Genomic DNA, 21,721 nt, shown 5'->3' on the forward strand with positions numbered 1-21,721 from the left:
TTCTGGGCACCACACTTTAAGAAGGATGCAGACAAGCTGGAGAGGGTTCAGAGGAGGGCAACAAAGATGATCAGGGGACTGGAAACAAAGCCCTATGAAGAGAGATGGAAAACACTGGGCATGTGTAGCCTTGAGAAGGGAAGACTGAGGGGAGATAGGATAGCGCTCTTCAAGGACTTGAAAGGTTGTCACAGAGAGGAAGGCCAGGATCTCTTCTCCATCTTCCCAGAATGCAGGACATGGAATAATGGGCTCAAGTTACAGGAAGCCAGATTCTGGCTGAACATCAGGAAAAACTTCCTGAGTGTTAAAGCAATACGACAATGGAACCAATTACCTAGGGAGGTAGTGGGCTCTCCCACACTGGAGGCCTTCAAGACGAGGCTGGACAGCCATCTCTCAGGGATGTTCTGACTTGGATTCCTGCACTGAGCAGGGGGCTGGACTTGATGGTCTTGTAAGCCCCTTCCATCCCTAATATTCTATGATTCCCCCATACCTTCTGAGTCTTGTATTAAATCCAATTGTGAAAATAAACCCAAGGTTGAAACAAACCAAGTAATGCATCCACAGAAGCAGCTAAATTAGCCAATTTGTCAATTCCTCAGGCAAAGGTTTATTTACAGGATCTAGAAAACTTTCAGCAGAAAAACTCTGGCTTAATCCAAATCATCTTCTTCACTCTGGATTTGCTTTAGAGTTGCAAGGGATGCTCATATGACAATATGATGAACAATCCTGGCTGAAGTCAGCTTTCTGGTTCTTATACTGCTTTGGAGTCAATAGAATTGTAGACATATATAACCTGTGAAATCATAACCATCTTTGTTGCTACGGTGCTGTAATGATGCTTAAAAGAGTTGCCACATTTTTGGACTAGTCAAATACCCAAGCCTACATCTGAGCCAGTCATGTGAGACTAGCACAACTGCACATGAACAAGGAAGTGAAGTCAAGGCTGTGAGGGTAACTTTTACATTTTCACAACATCTCACTCTTGAGTACTTGTGTCATGGAAACATTCAGGATTTCATCCAAGACCTTTTCATCATTGTCATGGCCCAGTGGCACTGTCGCTTTAAGACTCCTCAATGTGGCTGTTTCTCAGTCCTTGAACTGCAAAGCAAGGGCAGCAGAGATGTAAAATTTTCAGAAGTTTTGAAGCCATGGGAGGAAAAAACAGGGAGGAAAAAAAAACCCCAATTTGGGGGGAAACGGAAAAATATGCAATACCTATTTTTAAAACGCTCTCTATAGATCTAACTGACTTTAGGAACATAATGTATTATGTACAACTTTGTTCATAACATTATCATTAAAACTAAACGCATTTAAAAGTAAACTCAGTAGATGTGTTTGAATAAGCAATACTTTTAAATGTAATATACCAAACATGGTAATTTTATGATTTTATGACATTTTAGGGACTTTAGCAAGTAGTCCCTAAAACATCTGAATCATCCTAAAAGACAGAAGAAGCAGGAAGTGAAGGCGAGGGAAGAAGCATCTGTTCCTGTTTGTGAGGAATTTGTTGGGGTGGAGTTTAGGGAGTTCTGGTTTGAAGGAAAAGCTACTGAGGATAAATTTAGCTGGGCAAGAGACTTTCTCAGCAATTAGGGACAGTAGCCAAGCATAGGTGGGATAACCCACACCCCGTTCCATCACGTGACGTGGGATAACCTACGGTGTTTCTCTCCTATGTGGGTCTTGGAACAACATTCATTGCCTGCTGCAGCATCTAACCAGAACCCCAGTAATACAGCAATCTATAGAACAGAACTCAAAAGGATCAAGAATGCACATTTTCTTTAGTCTAGTCACATGTTGGGAAACTGAACATGACTTGGAACATCCCTAAATGTCTATCAGAAAAAGCTGCATTAGATCAATAATGTTTACTAAGGAATTAAAAATTAATTTCCAACTCTGGGTTGTCCCCCACAACAACCCAGAATTCTTGGTTTGGACACCATGCTGAACAACCTGTGGACAGAGCATTCCTGGGTGATGAGGCATGATTGGGCAATATTTTTCCCATCTCTACAGCACAACCTGACTGGGGAAGCTCCAGGAGGACAAGCCATCCCCACAGCCTCTCCCATTCCCATTTCCCAGCAGGACTCTATGCTGGCTCCTTCCATTAAAATACTAACACAGGGTGGGGCGGGGGGGGGGCAGACACCAGAAGGAGGCTGAGCCCACCATTCAAACAGCACAAGCTCTACTGCCCCTTCCCAGATGTGTCCAGAGCCAGGGGCATCGGCAGAGCTGGTTCCAGTGGACTTGCAGTCCCCACAGTTAGCCAGACTTGCTCCACCCAGAAAAGCATCAGAGCCACTGCAGAGACTCTCCTCTGACTCAAGAGATCCCCAGAGAAGATGGAGGGGCCTCTGGAGAAATGGCACGATCAGACTCCGGACAGTGACATCGGGGTTGGAATGCTGCTGGGGTGGGGCAGGGGGGTTACCCAGAAAATGGTAGGCATTTTTTGGCCACCTTAAAAAAAGCTAGGTAGCCCCAGGTAAGGCCTATTTTGAAAGTGCTTTATCAATACAAGCCATATTACAGTGGATTTAGAATCTGTTTTAGTTACACGTTCAAATTGTGACAGCCCGAAACAGGAGATTCAGAGATTACACTTCTTAGAATTGAGCAATGGAAGCTGGCAGAAGTGCTAATCTATGTAGTTCCGTACTTAAAATTTTAAAATCTGCAGGCCTGCCTTTATTTTGGTTTGGTGTGTTTCAAGCAACTGATAAATGTGGTTGTTAGACAACCTACAGTGAAATTCTCCACTGGTTGTGAAATCCACCTGTCCTCAGCTGAACACCATCTGTTCCCCAAACCAATTTCTTAAGGGCCTTCCAAAACAGTTAAAAAGCCATCATTAGGAATGACCTCAAGGCAGCATCCTCAAAGCTGGGGCCTCAATTGGGTTGTTTCACTTATATGACAGTATTCCTTTGGAAACCACAGTGTTTATTTTATTTATTAAGACATTTATACTCCACCTTTCTGTCCCAAAAGACCCACAAGGCATCTAACAACCACCATAAAAACAAATACCAATTAAAAAGTACAGCAAGCCTCGAAGCAGCGGCCATATTAAATCAAAGGCAAGCTCAGAGGAAAAACAACAGCCAAAGGCCTTCAAGGAACATCCCAGTCAAATGCCCTGAGCTATTGCCGTGGCTAGTCAGCGTAGACAATGTGAATCAAGGGTATGACTCGATATAAGGCCGCTTCCTAGGTTCTAAAGTCAACCTCATTCTGTTAACTACATTTCTAGATGCTGCTTCCAAATCAAAATGCAACGCCTAGGCTGCTCCCGCACCTGCTTTCCACTGAGAGTCCCCCTTTCTCCTATTGATAGCAACATACTTCCCATACATCTTCTCAGCATTGCCCCCGCAACACAAGCGACAAGAGACAAACTGGTTGGGCAAGAATCATAGAACAGTATGGTTGGAAAGGGCCTACAAGTAGGGATGTCAGAGAATTCCGCCACGGATCTCGGGGAGGCCGAATGCCAGCGCATTCAGCCCCCCGAAATAGGTGGCGGAACGGTCTGCCCCCCCGCCCCCCCCGGGACGAGACTTACCTGGGGTGGAACTTCCTGGCGGCGGCGGCTGCAGTGGCGGTGCCGCCATTTCCAGTTAAAAAAAAAAAATGTGATAGGCTACGTAAAGATTTACGTAGCCTATCACGGCTAGATTTTAAAAAAAACACCGTGATAGGCTACGTAAATGTTTACATAGCCTATCACGGCTGACTTAAAAAACAAAAACGCACGTACGCAAATGGCGGCGGCCATGGCCACCGCCATTTGCGTTCCTTATTTTGGCATGTCTTAGTCTACGTAAACGTAGACTAAGACATGCCAAAAAAAAGAACACAAATGGCGGCGGCCATGGCCACCGCCATTTGCGTACGCATGTTGTTGTTTTTTTAAATCAGCCGTGATAGGCTACGTAAACATTTACGTAGCCTATCATGGCTGACTGCAGGGACGCAAACGGCAGCAGCTATGGCCGCCGCCATCTGTGTCCCTGCTAGCCAGCAGCCGGATGTCTGGCTGCTGGCGGAGCTGGCTGGTGGCTCCGCAGAATCCCAGTGGAGCAGAGCCGGCCTGCCAGGATTCCGGGGGGGGGAGGAACGGAACGCCTCCCCCCCAGCATCAACATAATCCATGGAAAGGTAAGTCACTTTCGTACATCGCTACCTACAAGGCCATCGAGTCCAACCCCCTGCTCAATGCAGGGATCCGAGTCAGAGCATCCCTGACAGATGGCTGTCCAGCCTCGTCTTGAATGCCTCCAGTGTAGGAGAGCCCACCACCTCCCCAGGGAATTGGTTCCATTGTCGTATTACTCTAACAGCCAGGAAGTTTTTCCTGATGTGCAGCCGGATTCTGGCTTCCTGTAACTTGAGCCCATTATTCCGTGTCATGCATTCTGGGATGATCTGGAAGAGATCCTGGCCTTCGTGTGTGTGACAACCTTTCAAGTCCTTGAAGAGCGCTATCCTATCTCCCCTCAGTCTTCTCTTCTCAAGGCTACACATGCCCAGTGTTTTCCATCTCTCTTCATAGGGCTTTGTTTCCAGTTCCCTGATCATCTTTGTTGCCCTCCTCTGAACCCTCTCCAGTTTGTCTGCATCCTTCTTAAAGTGTGGTGCCCAGAACTGGACACAGTACTCCAGATGAGGCCTCACCAGTGCTGAGTAGAGGGGAACTAGGACTTCCTGAGATTTGGAAGCTATGCTTCTATTAATGCAGCCCAAGAGGTCTGTTGTCTCTGTTCCCAGGCAGTCGGAGGGCCTGGATGAACAGGACTCCGTGCAGGCTGGCCAAACATTCAAGCCTGCTAGCCGTCAAATAAGAACATAAGAGAACATATTGAGACTTACCCCAGATACTCACTTCATGGGTATATATTCTGTCATTTCTTGATTTAAGAGGAGTAAGATTTGCCACCTGCCATTCATTTATATAGTTTATTAGAGGATTTATACCAATTAAGTTACATAAATTTTAAAAAGATGGACAATGCCATATGAGGTGCTCAAGAAGTATTGCAACAGAGAAAGTTACTGAAGACTGGCAAACTGTGAGCTTTCCAGCCACATTCCCAGGTCTTATCCTGTGGCTAGAGAGCAGAAATGTTTCCCATTTCCCTAGAGCTTCTGGCTTTTGCCCACCCTTGCTCCAGCCGTGATCCAACCAGGGCTTTCTGACTTTTGAAGCTGCTGCCTCAATTATACTGGGGGTGGGAGGTATGGCGACCAGCAGAGCAGGATACTGGCCCCAGCTACTTCAGGCTCGGCCTCACAAGACAGCCGTCAAGCGGCAGCCTCAAACCAAGACCCACAACAACACTTTCACCAGGTTGTACTATTCACCTTCAGTTTCCACCCTAAAGCTCTGCGAGATTAAGGAGCCTGCACACACTTAGGGAGGAGGTGCTTGGGCAGCTTCCAAGAGCCAGCAGGTGGTCACAAGCCAAGCCCCCCCCCCCCCCGGGCTGTGTTCCCTTGGGGAAAAAATGATCACCAGGGGCAGGGCCAAAACGTACTCCCACACCCACATTCTCTCTCTCACACATACACCCCATGTTTGGCTACTGTATTTGGCTCTCCTCACCACGCAGTACAAAGCCAAGAGATCAGGCCACAGAGAAAGAGATCGCTCTCATCCTGCATGACCAGATCACTTGGCTTCTGGCAGTGCCACAGGAAAGAGCTCCCCTTCTCTCTGCGCACCACAGCAATACAGCCAGCTCTTTCCTGCTGCACAGGAAACAGCTGAACAGCAGCAAAGAGGAAGATGCTCTGACAGGTGCCCTGGCTACATAGCGCTCCTGGTGCCTTGAGGCAGTGGCTGCAGATGGAGCAGGCTTTGCTGGTGGGAAAGGGAAGCTCCCAGGAAGTGCCATGTTCAGGCCCTCCAGGTACCTTGTGGTGGCGGCTCTGAGACAGTCAGCTTCCATCTCCCCTTGGTGGGGGGGGGGGGGGGCTTGGCCAAGCTTCAGTGGGCTGTACTGGGAGACTGAGTGGGCCGGAGCTCCCCCACTGCTGCTCTGCTGGGACACTTGGGCAGTGTTTCTCCCCAGCCACAGCCTTCCAGAGGAGCCAGCAGCACCCTTCCTGAATCTTCTGTATTTCCCATATACTCTCTGGTAGACAGACTTTTAAAAAGAAACACAACACTCTGGTAGTCATCTGTCTATTCTGGCCTGACTATCAGGTTCCTATTCCTAGGAGCGTCAATAGCTTGTATTCTCTATGTTAGGACTACTTTGATGGATACGACATATTTACTTGTAGTGTATTCTGTGGTCAAACCACTTGACTGATTCTGTCTAGCAACATCCCTTAATGAAGTGATGCAGAACTACAGAAAACTTCCCCTGAAAACGAAAACCAAGCAGCAGGATTTTGCTTCTGCAGGTGACCTAGTCAGCCAGATAATTCATTCTCATTCATCCACCCAAAGGCTCTGTGGAATCTCCACACCTCACAACCACACTCCATCTTCACATACATGTATCCCCTCGGCAGCTAGCACCCTCACTCTCGCTGTTTGCCATCCTGTGAGAACGAACAGAAGGCACACAAACGAACGACAAGTCTGGTTTAGGTCTTTCAAATGCTCAGCCACAAAAACCAGGCCACCATATTCCTCACCTCCCACTTGCAAGCTGTCCCCCTCACATGTGATGAGAGGCTCTTCTAACAGCTGCTCGAGGTCTTATCTCAGACAGAGAAAGACCACTAAAATTTGCTGTTCAAAGACACCTGTAGGTACCAGAAACCTTCACGGCGTTTCTTTCCCCCACCGAAGGGTCAGCCATTCTACAGGCCCAGTGAATGGTCTAGAAGCATCTGAAGAAGCAGCACATGTGGCAGCTGATTGTATATAGGGTTCCAGGGGACCAAACAGGACATAAGTGTCACCTATGCACACTTTTCAAAGGGTCAGTGTTTCTACACAGGCCATTTTCTCACTGTCTATATTCACATCTCGCATGTGCACATGCATGAACACATACAAGCAAATAATTATTCTTTTCAGAGAGGTCCTCTTACGCCATACAGCCTTTCCCGTCGCTGAGAAATTTCTCGCACACTCCTGGGAAATGTATTTTACACAGAATGGAAACCCACAGACTCATCCTGCAATGGTGAAGTTGACCTCACCTATTTTCAGTTACACTAAGGGATGACTCAGAAGTTAAAGCAAATAGAAGAACGTATCAGAGCATTATATCCTGCTTAAATGGAGCTTCCACAAGGAGGGCAGATCCTTCCATGTTACAGTGTGAAGAGATTTGCTTCCGGCAGTGCTGGAGGCAGTGGGGGTGGAGACAGATGAAGACAGGGATTGGTGCCTGAATCATGCAGCAAGATGTGTTTCAAGTGCTGGCCCAGAGGTGTGTGCATTTGGACTCCACTTCAGGCAGCAAGGTATCTTGGGGTGGCACTGTTTGTGATGTAAACCGAATCTGAGCACAAGCCCCAGAATCTACTGGAAGATGTCCACATTTAAGGAATTATAAAAAGAATGTATTTGATATTAAAACACAGTACTACTTCTAAAAGCTGACCCTGTCACAAGATGAGCATGGACATGCTCACCAGCACAACTAATGATGCAGGGCAGCAAGTGAAGACACACGGAACGTTATTTCACTAGCTGAAATGCAGATATGAACCTGGGTTAACAGCCAGAAAATGTTAGCAAGAAGTCATGGAGGGGCCATACTAGAGGTCTCAACCATCTTAGCCAGGAGCTACAAAGGGCTCATGTTTTATGTGGCACTGGAAAGACTACAAGGGCTGTTCCTGAGTACCTGTGTGCTTCCTGAACTTGAACACTCACTGATTTTGTTCAGGAGAGTTAACAAGCTTGTTATATGCGGTAACTCATCTATTATGGCAGGCACAGCAATGCCTTTTAGGAAGTGGCCCCACACTGGTGGAACTCTGTTCCAGCAAAAAGACCCATTTGTTTACAACTGCCTTCTCTTAAATGGATATTTTATTGGGTTGCTGTATATGGTGCAACTTTAGTTTTAATTATTTTTCTGATTTTATTGCTCCTTCTGGGCTGAATGTTGTTTGTGATTAGTGTTATTGCTGGTTCTCATGACTTGTTAATTTTATCATGTTCTATGGTTTTTAGGTTATTTGTTATACATTGTAAAAGTTGGAAGATGCTTTGGAAGGGTTTGACCCTGGAAGAGCAGTCTACAAATATTTTAAATAAAATACTGTGGACCAACCCAACCTGGAAACTACAGACCAGTCAGTCTGACATCAATCCCTGGGAAAATTCTGGAGCAGATAAAGCAATCCATTTGTAAGCACCTTGAAAACAATGCCGTGATTACTCGAAGCCAACATGGATTTGTCAAAAACAAGTCCTGCCAGACAAATCTGATCTCATTTTTTGATCAAGTAACCTCCCTTGTAGACCATGGGAATGCTGTAGACATCATATACCTCGACTTCAGCAAAGCTTTCGACAAAGTGCCCCATGATATCCTGATGAGCAAACTAGCTCAAAGTGGGCTAGATGAAACAACGGTCCGGTGGATCCACAGTTGGCTACAGAATCGGACTCAAAGAGTGCTTATCAATGGGACCTTCTCCAACTGGGGAGAGGTAATGAGTGGGGTACCGCAGGGCTCAGTCCTGGGCCCAGTGCTCTTCAATATTGTTATTAATGACTTAGAGGAGGAGGTGCAGGGAATGCTGATCAAATTTGCAGATGACACCAAATTGGGTGGGATAGCTAATACTTTGGAAGACAGAAACAAAATTCAAAGTGATCTGGATAGGCTGGAGTGCTGGGCAGAAAACAACAGAATGACATTTAATAGGGATAAATGCCAAGTTCTGCACCTAGGAAAAAGAAACCAAATGCACAGTTACAAAATGGGGGATACATGGCTCAACAACACTACAAGCGAGAAAGATCTTGGAATTGTTGTCGATCACAAGCTGAATATGAGCCAACAGTGTGATGTGGCTGCTAAAAAGGCCAATGCTCTTTTGGGCTGCATTAATAGAAGCATAGCTTCCAAATCCCAGGAAGTCCTAGTTCCCCTCTACTCAGCACTGGTGAGGCCTCATCTGGAGTCCTGTGTCCAGTTCTGGGCACCACACTTTAAGAAGGATGCAGACAAACTGGAGAGGGTTCAGAGGAGGGCAACAAAGATGGTCAGGGGACTGGAAACAAAGCCCTATGAGGAGAGACTGAAAGAACTGGGCATGTTTAGCCTTGAGAAGAGAAGGCTGAGGGGAGATATGATAGCACTCTTCGAGTACTTGAAAGGTTGTCACAGAGAAGAAGGCCAGGATCTCTTCTTGATCATCCCAGAGTGCAGGACACGGAATAATGGGCTCAAGTTACAGGAAGCCAGATTCTGGCTGCACATCAGGAAAAACTTCCTGACTGTTAGAGCAATACGACAATGGAACCCATTCCCTAGGGAGGTGGTGGGCTCTCCCACACTGGAGGCATTCAAGACGAGGCTGGACAGCCATCTCTCAGGGATGCTCTGACTTGGATTCCTGCATTGAGCAGGGGGTTGGACTCGATGGCCTTGTAGGCCCCTTCCAACCCTACTATTCTATGATTCTACTATTCTATGATTCTAACCCCTCTACTGAAACACCTCCCATAATGCCTAAGCAAAAGGAGAAAGTCAAGCACAAAGCAGGAACAACCCTTTGTCAGTCCTAAAGGGTTCCATGTCTCCAGCCCCAAGAACTTCTGGAGAGCTGTACGTCTCAAGACACCATTGGACCCCAACTTCGAGGAAGAAATTGCTCAAACCTTCCTGTTACTTAGCTTCTCCATTGTCAGGAGGCAGAAGCAAGTTCCCTCATTCACAGCAGCAACCCCCATAAGTAAAAGGTCCAGCAAAGTGATCTAATCTTTACCTCCTATTTTCCTCCCCACTCCCCATGCATACGCTAGTAAGACCATACAATTTGCACGTTTGGAGTCAAAAGAAAGGCGGTACAACGTCATGCCTTGCAACGTCTCTCCTTTTGACTCTCCATCTCTGCTCCCAGGACCGCCCGCTTTTCCCCGTCTCTGTGCTCCGTTCCAAGCGTGGAGATGTAGCCAGCATGAAGAGAACTGCACTGGCTATAAGGGGGCAGGGGAGGGGGAGTGTGATTCCCAGGAACCGAAAAATCCTATGGCTCTCTAGACAGTGTCTATTGGCCATAGGATTGCTCCCTTAAGAATATGAATAAGAAAACACTAACCTAATAACTCATCACTACCTGCAACTGACCCATAATGGCCAATGTTGGGCCAAAGTCAAGGACCTGAACTTTAGGGCTTGGAGTTCACTGACTAGTTACTTAACTGACTGCAAGACACGTGGGCCAGTGACACAGGAAAGCTGGGTAGACTATCCCATGCCTGTAATGGATCATTAACCAGCTGTTCCCTGTCTTGCGGCACAATCATCAGGGGCTGAAGTGTCAGACAAAGGGACTCCTATAGGGAGTTTTGTACACTTCTGAATGTCCAGGTGTAGCTACATGGCTCGTAGAAGCCTGTGTGCTTCTCTCAAGCAATAGTCTGCAATAGTTCAGGGGAGTCAGACTGGGTTGCAGCAAAAACAGTTTCCCTGCCTTGTCTCTCCTTACCGTTCATAGGGCACATTTATAAGATCATGGGAGCGCGGTAGGTAAAAGAACCATGCTGCAGGGAGGGATAGGGAAACAACGACAAGTGCCCCCCCACACACACAATTGTGGAACCACGGAAAGCAGCGTGGTTCCCTTGCCCATGCCTGCTCCATGATTCCGTCGTTCTCCTGCTGTGGCCGCATATCCCAGAGGCCACCATGGTGGGAACGGGGTCGTGGTGTCTGCTTCAGCCATTGTTAGGTGACCATGACCATCAAGTTTGGCTGCACAGGCTACAGTGTCGCCGGCACTCTAGGCGGCTGTCTTGCTGGTCACTGCGATTTACCCACAGAGCAACTGCCACAGTAAGCCACTCCGGGGACATCCTCTGTAGAGGTGGGTAACTTGGGGATTGTTGGCAAGAAAAACACTCCCCATACGACACACTAACCCACCATAGGTCGTGTTCAGGAGCGACCCACAGTGGGCTAGCTTGTCATCTTTTGCAAAGAACTTAAGGCGGCTTACATGGCCCTCCACCTCTCCATGTTATCCTCACAACAAGCCTGAGAGGTAGGCTAGACTAAGAGTCTGTGACTGGCCCAAAGTCACCCAGGGAGCGTCAGGGCAAAGTAGGGACTTGAACCCGGGACTCCCTAGTCTCCACCCAGAGCTCTCACCACCACACCACGCTGGCCCTGCATGAACTTGGCCTTTCATTTCTCAACTGCTCAGCTCAGCTGTTGCCTGGGAAGGCACCAGCCCAAGCCGTAAGAACAAAAACATGAAGACGAACTCATCCACATCACACCCAGCCCAGGAGCCGCTGCCGTCGCCGCCTCCCTGGGCACATGTACAGCACCGGTGGGCGATATCCGAAAGCACTGCAAGGACCACGTCTTAACGCTGCGGCGGAGACACAAACCCGCCTTCGGGGAGGGGGGGGAGCCTAAGCCGGGAGAGCCACGAGGGGGGGTATGAGTGCAGGAGGGGGGACACCCCGCTCCCCCCCCGCGTCGACAGGGCAGACAAGGGCGGGAAGAGCGACGCCTCAGAGAACGAGGGGTCTCCGTAGCCCCGCCTGGGCCTGCCTCCGCCGGGTTGTAGCGGCGCAGGGCGGGGAAGGTGAGCAAAGGGAAGGCCAGGAAGGGCCGCTCCGGGCGGGTTGGGCGGAGCTCGGCCCTTCGCGGATCGTGGCCGCGGGCTCCCTTCCTGCGCCAAGAGGTAGGCCGAGCGAGCGAGCAGGCACCGGAGCCTCTCCTCTTCCCTCCTCCCGCCCCATCCCCGGAGGCGACCAGGCCCTTGACGGGAAAGATTCAGCCCCAGGAGAGAGGCAGGAAGGGAATGCGGACCAGGCTTCCCCTCGGGGGGGGGGACGGCGGCGAACCCCGAGGGCCCGCCAGCTGTCCGCCTCCCCGCGCGGCACTCACCGGGCCGGGTCCCTGCGGCGGCGAAGGCGGCGGCAGGAGCAGGAGGCTGGCATCCAAAATGGCGGCGGCGCGGCCTCAGCACCGATACCGCAGGCGGAGGAATCCTGCGGCCGGGACTTGCCGGCTCCCCTTGCTTAGGGCGCGGCGGCCCGTCGTGTCCACCCGTCCCGCTGCGGCCTCCGTTGCCGCCGCCGCCGCCGCCGCCCTTCGTGGCGGAGCAGGAGTGGCGCCGCGCGGGACTGCAGGAGCCGGCCCCCGGACTAGTTTCCTTGGCGGACGCATCTGCAGCAATGCCGCACGAGAGGTGAAGGGACTGCGCCGTGGCAGGCAGTGATGACGTCAGACGCCTGCCTAGTCACCGCTGCGGCTGTGCTCACGGTGTTTGTCCGGCCGGATTCTATCGCGAACATTAAGGTTCCGTCCTGGATACGAATCTGGTCCGAAGGCAGCCTGTGCGGTCGGAGCCGCTCGCCCTCCCGGGACTCTCAGGAAGCGCCCGCTTGCGAGGAGGATAGTGTACTTCCGCTACTTGCAGCGGCCTCTTCCGTACCGGGCTGAAGGGCCGACGGATAGGCCGGCTGTATTGAGACTCTGTCAGTGCAGGCCAATACGATGCCTGCTTACTCAGGAGTAGACCCAGTGTGGCCAATAGGGCAGCTTACTACGAGCTGCCCGCCGAACGCGCAGAGCAATGCGGGCGTCAGGCCTGCAGGATCTACTTTGTAGCCTTTTGACTAGAACTGAGAGCCATCTAGGTGCAAAATAACTCAGGCGGATGGACACACCTAAGAATTAAGGCAGGGATGGGGCAGGCGCAGCTTCCTGATGTTGGGCTTCAACTCCCGTCAGCCCTCTTACCATTGGCTATGCTGGCTAGTAGGGCTGATGAGAATTGCGGTCCAGCAGCATATGGAGGGAGACACGCCCTCTGCGGCTGAACCAAAGAACCGGGGGCTTTGAACAGGCCCCCCGCCCCGGAATTCCTAGTCACAAGCCCGTTTGCCTATCATCCGCCGCTGGTTCCACCCTGAGCAAGCATTCTTTTTCAGCAGCCTAATTTTGCGTTGGAAGCTTTTTAGATGTTGCGATTGTTATACGACTGGGAGTCAGAAACCCTTGCCATCCGCTGTAAATCAGCCCGAGCTATACCAGTAGCTCCTGTCTTCCGCCCAGCGCTGTAGGGCGTAGTAAGGTGTCACACTTGGACTGAGCAGACCCGGGTTGAAATCCTCCCGCAGCCATGCAGAACACTTGATGACCTTGGACCAGTTAAACTCGCACTCTAACCCACTTGACAGGGTTGTTGTTAGGATAAAATAGGGGTGGGGAGACCGTGTATGTCAGTTTCTGGAAGGAAAAGCGGGACAGAAATGTAGTAAACAAATAAAGAGATGGGTCTCCTCCGCTCCCTCGGGTTGCCTGGAATAGATCTCGCTTAACTTGGCAGACATGTACATTTCCCACCTCTGGCCACTCAGCCATCCTAAGGGAGGAAGTACAATTTTAGGGCTGCAAAGGTTCCTCAAGAAATACCTGTTGGTCAATTAAACCGTTGCCTCCGGAAGATGGTTCTTTTATTTAATTGTGTATTTGGTTACTATCTTTGTTTATATACCATCCCAACAAAATGTTATCTGGGCGGTTTACAGTACAGTACAGTCAAGACCACAAAGGGCGCAATCCTATGCATGTTTAGACAGAGAAACGGCCTACAACTCCCAGGATGCCCCAGCCAGCAATGCTAGCTGGGGCATGCTGGGAGTTGTAGGTCTTTTCCTCTTAAACAACAAAAACATGCTTAGGAATGCGCCCAAAATATACCAATAAAACGTCGAAGGGGCCCGAGGCAGGCAGCGTCAGGCGACCCTCCCTGCCTGGGCTGCCTTCCTTCCTACGGGGGCAGGCAGCTGCTGTGGGAAGCCGCCTTGCACCGGCCCGGCGCCCCCAAGCGGCAGGCTCTGTCGGCGACGCGGGACGCTCGCTCCTCCCCGAGCCTGGCCTGCAGGACTCTCTCCTGTAGACGGAGCGTGCGGGGCTGGGTGCTCAGAACAACCCCGAGAGGCAGGCGGGGAACGGGAAACCAAGAGTGCGGCGTCACGTGCTGCGGGGGCGGGGCGTTTGTCGCCATGGCGGCGCCGGCTTCCTCGGCGGCTGGTATGGCAACCCTGCGTCATCGCTGTGAGCCCCGCGCGCGCTGTGTTGGCGTCACGGCCGCGGCAGTTCCGGCGCGCCGTGTGAGGCGGAGGAGGGCGGGGCCGGCGGCGGCGGGATGGAGCCCGGCCGGGGAGGCGCCGGAGCAGGAGGCGGCGGCGGCCGAGCAGGCGGCGGCCGAGCAGGCGGCGAAGAGGCGGCCGCCGGCGCCGGGTGAGCGAGCCAGCCAGCCAGCCCCTCGCGCCGCGAAGCGCCCCTTCCCGCCGCCCCCCGCTCGGCGACGCCTCTGCTCCCCCTCCTCGCCCCGCCGGTGCCTTCGCAGCAGCAGCAGGAGGCGGCGGCGGCGGCGGCCTACCGGGCCCCGCCCCTGCCGAGCAGGCGCCATGCGAGCAGCCCAGGAGCGCAGCCAGGAGTGCCTGCCGCCCAAGAAGCGAGAGCTGCCCCCCGCCGCCAGCAGCAGCAGCGGCAGCCAAGAGCGGCGGCCGGCGGCCGGCGGCGGCGGAGAGGCCTCGGCGGCGGCGGCAGCTGAATGGACCCGAGGGGCGGCGGCGGCATCCGGCGGACCGAGCCAGGCGACGCTCCCCCGGTACAGCGAAATCGGTGGCGGCGGCCCTGCCGAGGCAGTGGCCAGCCTGACCGTGGACCAGTACGGGTTGTTATACAAAGTGGCGGCGGTGCCGCCAGCCACCTTCTCGCCAGTGGTGAACGTGAGCCCGCTGCCCCCGGCCTTCAGCATGCCCTCGCCACTCCTGCAGCACTCGGCAATCCAGTACTCTCCCATCCATTATACCCCGCTCCCCCCTGCCCCCTTGCAGTTCGTGGGCTCGCCCTACTCGCTGCCCTACACCACTGCCACTGCTGTGCCTCCTGGCTTCCTGCCTGGCCACCTCCTTCCGCCTCCAGCCAGCCTGGGCACCTCCCACATCCCCCACTTTGTGCCCTATGCTCCCTTCCTGGCCGAAGGCTCTGACTCTCCCCCACAGGCAGGCCCCAGCTTCAGCAAGACCTGTGCCTCGGCTTCGCAGCCAGGGCTCCCTCTGCAGCCCCACGGAGGGAGCCAGCCGCTGGATGTCTCCCAGGGCCGAATTCCAGTCTATTACCAGATGTCATGCCTACCAGCAGGCTATTCAGCGTTTGAGGCGCTTGTTGCTGGCTCAAACCCTGAGCCGCCACCTCTGCAGGAGAGTGAGCTAGATCCCAAAGTAGTCATGGCAAATGGGGAGCAGAGGTCTGCCCTGGGGGCAAAGGAGAGTGAGGCGGAAGGGCAGTGGCCAAGGACAGCGGTGGAATGCAACGCTGAAGGCCCCCTTTTAACCAGTGCTCAGATCGTGAAGACAGAGGTCTCTGTCCCATCGCTGCGGAGTACCCCAGACACAGACCTGGAGGTGCAGAGGGTGGTGGGAGTGCTTTCTTCTCAGGACTATTCAGTTTGTTCTGCTCAGCAGAAGGATGGCTCGAGCCCTCTAAACCTTTCCCATCGTAATCCCCCTGAGCAGAAGGGGGAGCCGGTGAGGAACCCAGCAGAAGCTGCTGCCGCCGCAGCAGGAAAATGCCACTTGCGGAAACTGTTCACAAGGTCCCCCGAGGAGCAGCTCTGCCACAGGCGCATCTCCAAAGGGTTGGCCATAGCCAATGGCAAGCCACTCCCAGGACCTTTCCGGCCTATGGACCTGGATGGCCTGGGCACTTCGAGTCCTGAGGCACCCCAGGAGGCGGAACGTGCCCATTCCCAGAGCCACTTGCCTTCCCACTTCATGAAAGGGGCCATCATCCAGCTGGCTACTGGGGAGCTGAAACGGGTGGAGGACCTGCAGACCCAGGACTTCGTGCGCAGTGCAGAAGTGAGTGGCGGCCTCAAGATAGACTCGAGCACGGTGGTGGACTTGCAGGAGAGCCCCTGGCAAGGCTTTGTCACACTGCATTTTGTGGTTGGGGAGCAGCAAAGCAAAGTGAGCATTGATGTCCCCCCTGAGCACCCCTTCTTTGTGTATGGGCAGGGCTGGTCATCTTGCAGCCCAGAGCGGACTGCCTGCCTCTTCTCGCTGCCCTGCCACAGGCTCCAGGTGGGTGACGTTTGCATCTCCATCAGTTTGCAGAGCCTGAATGGGAGGCTTGCTCCCCAGGCCAGCCCCCAGGGAGTCACCCGAGAGAGGACTGGGCGAAGCGGGCAGAGCCTCTGGGAGCTGCAAGCCCCGGCAGGGGAGAAAGGCCCACTGGAGAAGGGTGGGGGGGCCCCGGGCTCCTCCCTGGGAGCCTCCCGTCTTGACCCCATTTCTGTGCATGGCTGGGCAGGCCCCAGCTTCCAAAGATTTGGGGAGGAGCCCCAGCTACCCCTGCTCCGCCCCTCATTTATTCCCCAGGAGGTCAAGTTGTCCATCGAGGGCCGCTCGAATGCAGGGAAGTGAAGCCCTGGTGGTGGGCAAACTGCGTACCATGCCGGCCTGGGTGCTGTCCAGCTTGGCCACCGCTCAGATCCTCTTGGTGCTGAAGGGGCGCCCAGCCCTTCTCCCAGCAGCCCTGTGCCTGAAAGCCCCCCATTGACAGAGGCTCCCTCCCTCCCTCCCTCCCCTTCCTGCGGGGCAGGTCTGAGGGGGTGAGGGGCCAAGGGCAGAGTCTGGAGGTGGTTGTTGCTCTGCCTGTGAGTAGTGGAGTGGATTCCCAGCATCCCTGATCATGCAAGCACTTTAATAGGACACTTGCTCACACACAGCAGGGCGCTTCCACCAGGAGTGGGGGAGAAAGGCAGGGATGGGCAACCATGGGTCAGGTCTCTCTGCTCAGGTCTATATCATGCCGTTTTGCTCTGGGCATCACAGCAGCAGCCCCCTTTCAGGCGTTGAGTCAAGGGAGCCTGGACTTCTCCTCAGGGAGGTATTTGTATGCAATTTCCTCACAGTTGTTTTATTGAGGAAAAAAACAGTCAGCAGCTGTGTTCTGTTAAACTGCAAGCCTGCCAAGTGTGTAGCTTCTTGGGCCTGCAGCCAAGTAGGGCTGAGATCCAGTAAGTGGCGGACAGGGGGCAGTTGTGAGAGTGAGTGCGTGCATGGGTCAGTTTCATGCACAGACATTATTCCCAGTCTGGCCTGTCTCCATCCTGCTGTAGCCCCCCAACTCCCCACCTTCAAGGTAGGTTGTGTCCACTTTTATTGTGGGTGCTGTTGCGCATTGAAATATTCACAGCTGAGCCAGGTCAGAATGTCCAGGGTTGAATATGGGGCCTGTTCTAGTCTGGTTGCATTGTGGAAGCTGCTCAAGGGACTGGCAACTCCTCCAAAAGTGCATGGAGGTTCCTGGACAGGGAGTGCAAAGTAGTGCATGCACACATCCATACGCCCCTCACCTTTAGGCTGGTTAAATGAAAGCACCTCCTGGGAACTGTTTGGAGACATTAGGGCCCTCCTTAACCAACTTGCAGCTTTTGAAGGGGATGGAAAAGGCAGGGAGCATGTAAGAAATGCTTTGTTCTTATTCTTTAGATAATGATGATAATCGCTCTTTGTGCCTGGCGACTCAAAACAAACTGAGGCAAGATAAAATTGCAAGTGGTTAATAGCTTTCAGTCTGAAGCCCTGTGTTAGACCTGGAAGACATGCAGAAAGGCCTTCATGTGAGATGTCCGATGAGCAGTTTCCCCAAACTCTCCCTTGATTTGGTGTCCTCTGCTCTCTGGAACCAGGCAGGGGTGAGCTCTGTTGTTGAGACAGAGCAGTAGTTTGAAACCACCTCCCAGCGCCTTAAAGGGGCCACCTTGGCTGGTTCCCATTTGCTGCTTTCTCCTCCACAGTGTGGCATTGCACTCATTGCTTGCCAGCACTCATGGCCTCCCTGCCTGACGAGCCACCTCTCCCACCCCCAGTTCTTTGTATATGAAAGGTGACAGGCTTTGCTTTCTCTGCTGGGATCTTCTTGCTGTCTTCTTCCAAAGGGCCCAGCACTTTGCACTATTCCTAGCCACATTTTGGCCAAGATGCCCCGTGGCCTTTCTTCCTCCCTCCCAGGCTCCCCCAAATGGTCCTTTGTGCTTTTCCTGAACTGTTCTGATCTCCATGTAAAGGCTGTGCCAGGCTCTGCCTCCCTGCCCCCCGCTGCCTGACAGCAGGGATGGCCATTTTGGAAGGCCGGCCCTTCTTCCCTGGGGCATAACGGGGGCAGGGTAGGGGGAGTGCTTGCAGGGTGTCATGACGGGCAGAGCCGTCTCAGCCATGGCTGGGCTTGGCATTACCCCACCCCCATCAAAGTGCCCATCTCTCTCCTGGCAGCAGCGCCAGGCCTCTATGGCTGTTGAGACTCAGCCCCCTCAGTTCCACTGGATAGCTCACCCTTCTTTGTGGGCCCAAATTCCCAAGGTCTTGCTTCTCCCTGATTGACTACTGGCTCTCCTGCTCTTGAGTTGTTGCCTCCGTTGGCCTGCAATTTCCAGGACCGTGTTGAGGTCAGAGCTGCAAGGTGTGGAAGCATCTTTGATCATGGCTCCCGCTGGGGCTGCTTCCTAGAGCAATAAGCTATTTCTCTTGTGTGACACTACAGCAGGACCCACGGGGGGCAGGAGTTGGGATCTCCCTGATATGCAATGCACTGGGACAAGCAACTGCCTGGCTGTGCCCTTGGCCTAGTCCATGACTGAGAGCCTGCCCAAGGAGTAGTGTTTGAGCGGGGCAGCCGCTGAACGGTGGCCAGGTGTCTGCCAGGGGCCTTCCCAGATCTTCTCGCCTCCTCTAGAGCTTCCCCTCTCATTGCCAGCTGCTTCTGTGCCCGCCTGCAAGAGCACACGTGCCTTCTCCCACAGGAGCCCCCGGAAGTGTCCTGTGAGGGTCTGCCCCCCGCCCCCGTGGCTGATTACAGAGGAGGGCCCTTTGCTGCCTCAGGATGGAGGCAGGCAAAGGAGCAAATTCTGAGCCCCCCTGCCGCTGCTGCCTGCAATCATTTGCATAGCACCTTAGCTGGGGTGGGCCACCTGCCTGTTTGCAGCTGGCGGAGGGAGTGTGTGTAGCGAGCCCAGAATTAATAGCCCTCTTACCTCTGTAGCCACCTGCATATCTAAAGCCTTAGGACTCGTCAAGCGCCCAGCCCATCCTCTCCTTAATGAAGCATCACCAGTCTTTGGGGGATAATCTATTTTGTTGTGCTTTTTTTGTACCTGTTTTAAATAAATCAATTTGTACTGTATATTTGTACTTTGGGTGAGATCCTTTTTCCTGTTTTACCATTTAAAGTCTCTGTACACACAGATTGTATTTTTTATTGTTAATGCTCTTACAAATACTGCATTTAACTTGTTGATTATGTAAACAGTATATATATAAAAATATACATATATATCTATATATCTATATAATTATAAGCCAATAGCTTTTCCTTTGCTGTCTCTGTCTCTTGCTTGTCCTGTGGAGCAAATCCTGACCAGAATCTCAGGACTGGAAAGCTAAAGGTTCACCAGCACCTCCTTAACAATGTAACGTGCGGCAGTTGTCAGCCTAGACTCAAGGCACTCCACTAGAAGAGGAATATGAAAGGGCAGCTGCTGCACAGGGGCAAGAATCGTGGGAGTCACTGGTCATGGGTGAGGGGGGACAAAACCGAGCAGTGGGTCTTGGCATCCTTACAAGCCTCAGAGCGCCCCGCCCCCCGTAGGCCAAGCTATTGCTTGTGGCTTCCAAAAATGACATTTTGATGCAGTACTAGGTGCTGTTTTTCCTTAGACTGTCTGCACCTTATTGTGCTCCGATTAACTCCAGCCATATCCACATACCCCAGCAGCAAGCTCAAGGATGAAGAAGAAGGGAGGGCTATTTCTGACCCGACTGTTTCATGTACGGAAAAGTCTTTTAGAAAACCAGGACAGCTACATAAGATCTTAAGACGAGCTGTGCTGCATCAAACCAAAGGTCTATCTAGTCCAGTGTTCTGTTCACAGTGGCCAACGAGCTGTCGACCAGGAACCCACAAGCAGAGCATGAGTGTAACAGCACCCTCCCACCCATGGTCCCCAGCAACTGGTGTACAAAGGCTCACTGCCTCCGGTACTGAAGGTAGCACATAGCTGTCAGGACTAGGAGCCGTTGATAGCCTTTTCCTCCAGGAATCTGTCGAACTCCCTTTTAAAGCCGTCCAAACTGGTGGCCATCACTACTTCCTGTGGTAGAGAATTCCATACTTCATGTGCTATGTGCTGAAGTCCTTTTATCTGTCCTGAATCTCCCACTAATCAGCTTCATAGGATGACCCTAGATTCTAGTATTTTGTGACGGAGAAAAATGTCTCCCTATCCACATTCTCCACACCATATCTTCCTTTAGTCTCCCTTTTTTCCAAGCTAAACAATCCCAGCTGTTGTAACCATCTCTCATAGGGGAGGTGTTCCAGCCCCTTGATCATTTAGTTGCCCTTTTCTGCACCTTTTCCAGGTCTACAATATGTTTTTTTAAGTGTGGTGTCCAGAACTGGACACAGTATTCCAAGTGTGGTTGCACCATAGATTTGTATAGGGGTAGTATGTTGTTGGCAGTTTTATTCTCAATCCCTTTTCTAATCATGCCTAACATGGGATTTGCCTTTTTTTTTTTTTACAGTGGCTGCACCCTGGGTTGACATCTTCACTGAGCTGTCCACCACAACCCCAAGATCTCTTTCTTGGTCAGTCACTGCTCAGATCCCATCAGGCTATACTTGAAGTTGGGATTTTTTGCCCCAACGTGTATCACTTTACACTTGCTTACATTGAACCTTTAGATGCCCATTCTCCCAGTTTGGGGAGATCCTTTTGGAGCTCTTCACAATCCCTTTTTGTTTTAACCATCCTAAATAATCCTAAATAATTTGGTGTCATTGACAAACTTGGCCACTTCACTGCTCACTCCTAATCCCACTGCTCACTGAGAGCCAGTGTGGTGTAGTGGCTAGAGTGCTGGACTGGGAGCCGGGAGATCCGGGTTCTAGTCCCCACTCAGCCATGGAAGCTCACTGGGTGACTTTGGGCCAGTCACAGACTCTCAGCCCAACCTACTTCACAGGGTTGTTGTTGTGAGGATAAAATGGAGAGGAGGAGGATTATGTACACCGCCTTGAGTTCCTTGCAAGAGGAAAAAAGGCGGGATAGAAATGCAAGAAATAAATAAATAATTCCAGATCATTTATGAACAGGTTGAAAAGCATTGGTCCTAATACAGATCCCTGTGGGACCCCACTATTTACTTCCCTCCATTGGGGGAATTTGCCCTAAGATACCCTTAGGTATCTAAGTTGATCTTTCAGTTAAAAAGGGCCAGGTGATATAGTGGATGGGTAGCACTTGGTGTAGAAATATTTGAGTTTTAAGTCACAAAGACCTTGTTACCATGCTTGGGTATGTTGTCTCAGGTTGGTTACTAATGCAGATGTTTCGGGTTGCGGCTAATGCCCAAAGCTTCCAGGGCTCAAAAGCAATGACAACAGCCGGCATCATGGCAACTGGGTGCCCAGCCAGTTATCCATCCCTATTGGAAAGAGCA

At 52.1% G+C, this 21,721-nt stretch overlaps 2 protein-coding genes across 11 annotated transcripts in view; one reads left to right on the forward strand and one right to left on the reverse strand.

The window, feature by feature from the left end:
- AP1G1 (adaptor related protein complex 1 subunit gamma 1) overlaps nt 1–12,375 on the reverse strand; it is a 31,673-nt gene extending 19,298 nt beyond the window's left edge. For 3 of the 8 annotated variants that reach the window (XM_084812473.1, XM_084812474.1, XM_084812469.1), the window contains exon 1: nt 12,084–12,375. Coding sequence is in view for 3 of the 8 variants with exons in the window: in XM_084812471.1 (XP_084668597.1) it covers nt 1,006–1,014 (9 nt within the window). In the remaining 5 variants the exon portion in view is untranslated. Of the gene's footprint in view, nt 1–995; nt 1,096–12,083 lie in introns of those variants that run through there. The other 5 variants (XM_084812471.1, XM_084812472.1, XM_084812475.1 and 2 more) reach the window with 5 other exon arrangements.
- Nucleotides 12,376–14,328: 1,953 nt separating this feature from the next.
- Nucleotides 14,329–21,356, forward strand: ATXN1L (ataxin 1 like). 3 transcript variants are annotated; one of them, XM_084812554.1, is made up of 2 exons: nt 14,530–16,297; nt 20,804–21,356. In XM_084812554.1, exons 1-2 carry the CDS (start codon nt 14,618–14,620, stop codon nt 21,047–21,049), a joined length of 1,926 nt encoding a protein of 641 aa, XP_084668680.1. In that variant the 5' UTR covers nt 14,530–14,617; the 3' UTR covers nt 21,050–21,356. The 3 variants fall into 3 exon arrangements, with proteins under 3 accessions (XP_084668681.1, XP_084668680.1, XP_084668682.1); XM_084812556.1 differs by having other exon boundaries at nt 14,530–16,075; XM_084812555.1 differs by lacking the exon at nt 20,804–21,356 and having other exon boundaries at nt 14,329–16,726.
- Nucleotides 21,357–21,721: the final 365 nt, after the last annotated feature.

Source organism: Heloderma suspectum, chromosome 8 (genome assembly GCF_057233095.1).
Source record: "Heloderma suspectum isolate Gila_16-S chromosome 8, 16-S_ref, whole genome shotgun sequence".
NCBI classification, from domain to species: domain Eukaryota; kingdom Metazoa; phylum Chordata; class Lepidosauria; order Squamata; family Helodermatidae; genus Heloderma; species Heloderma suspectum.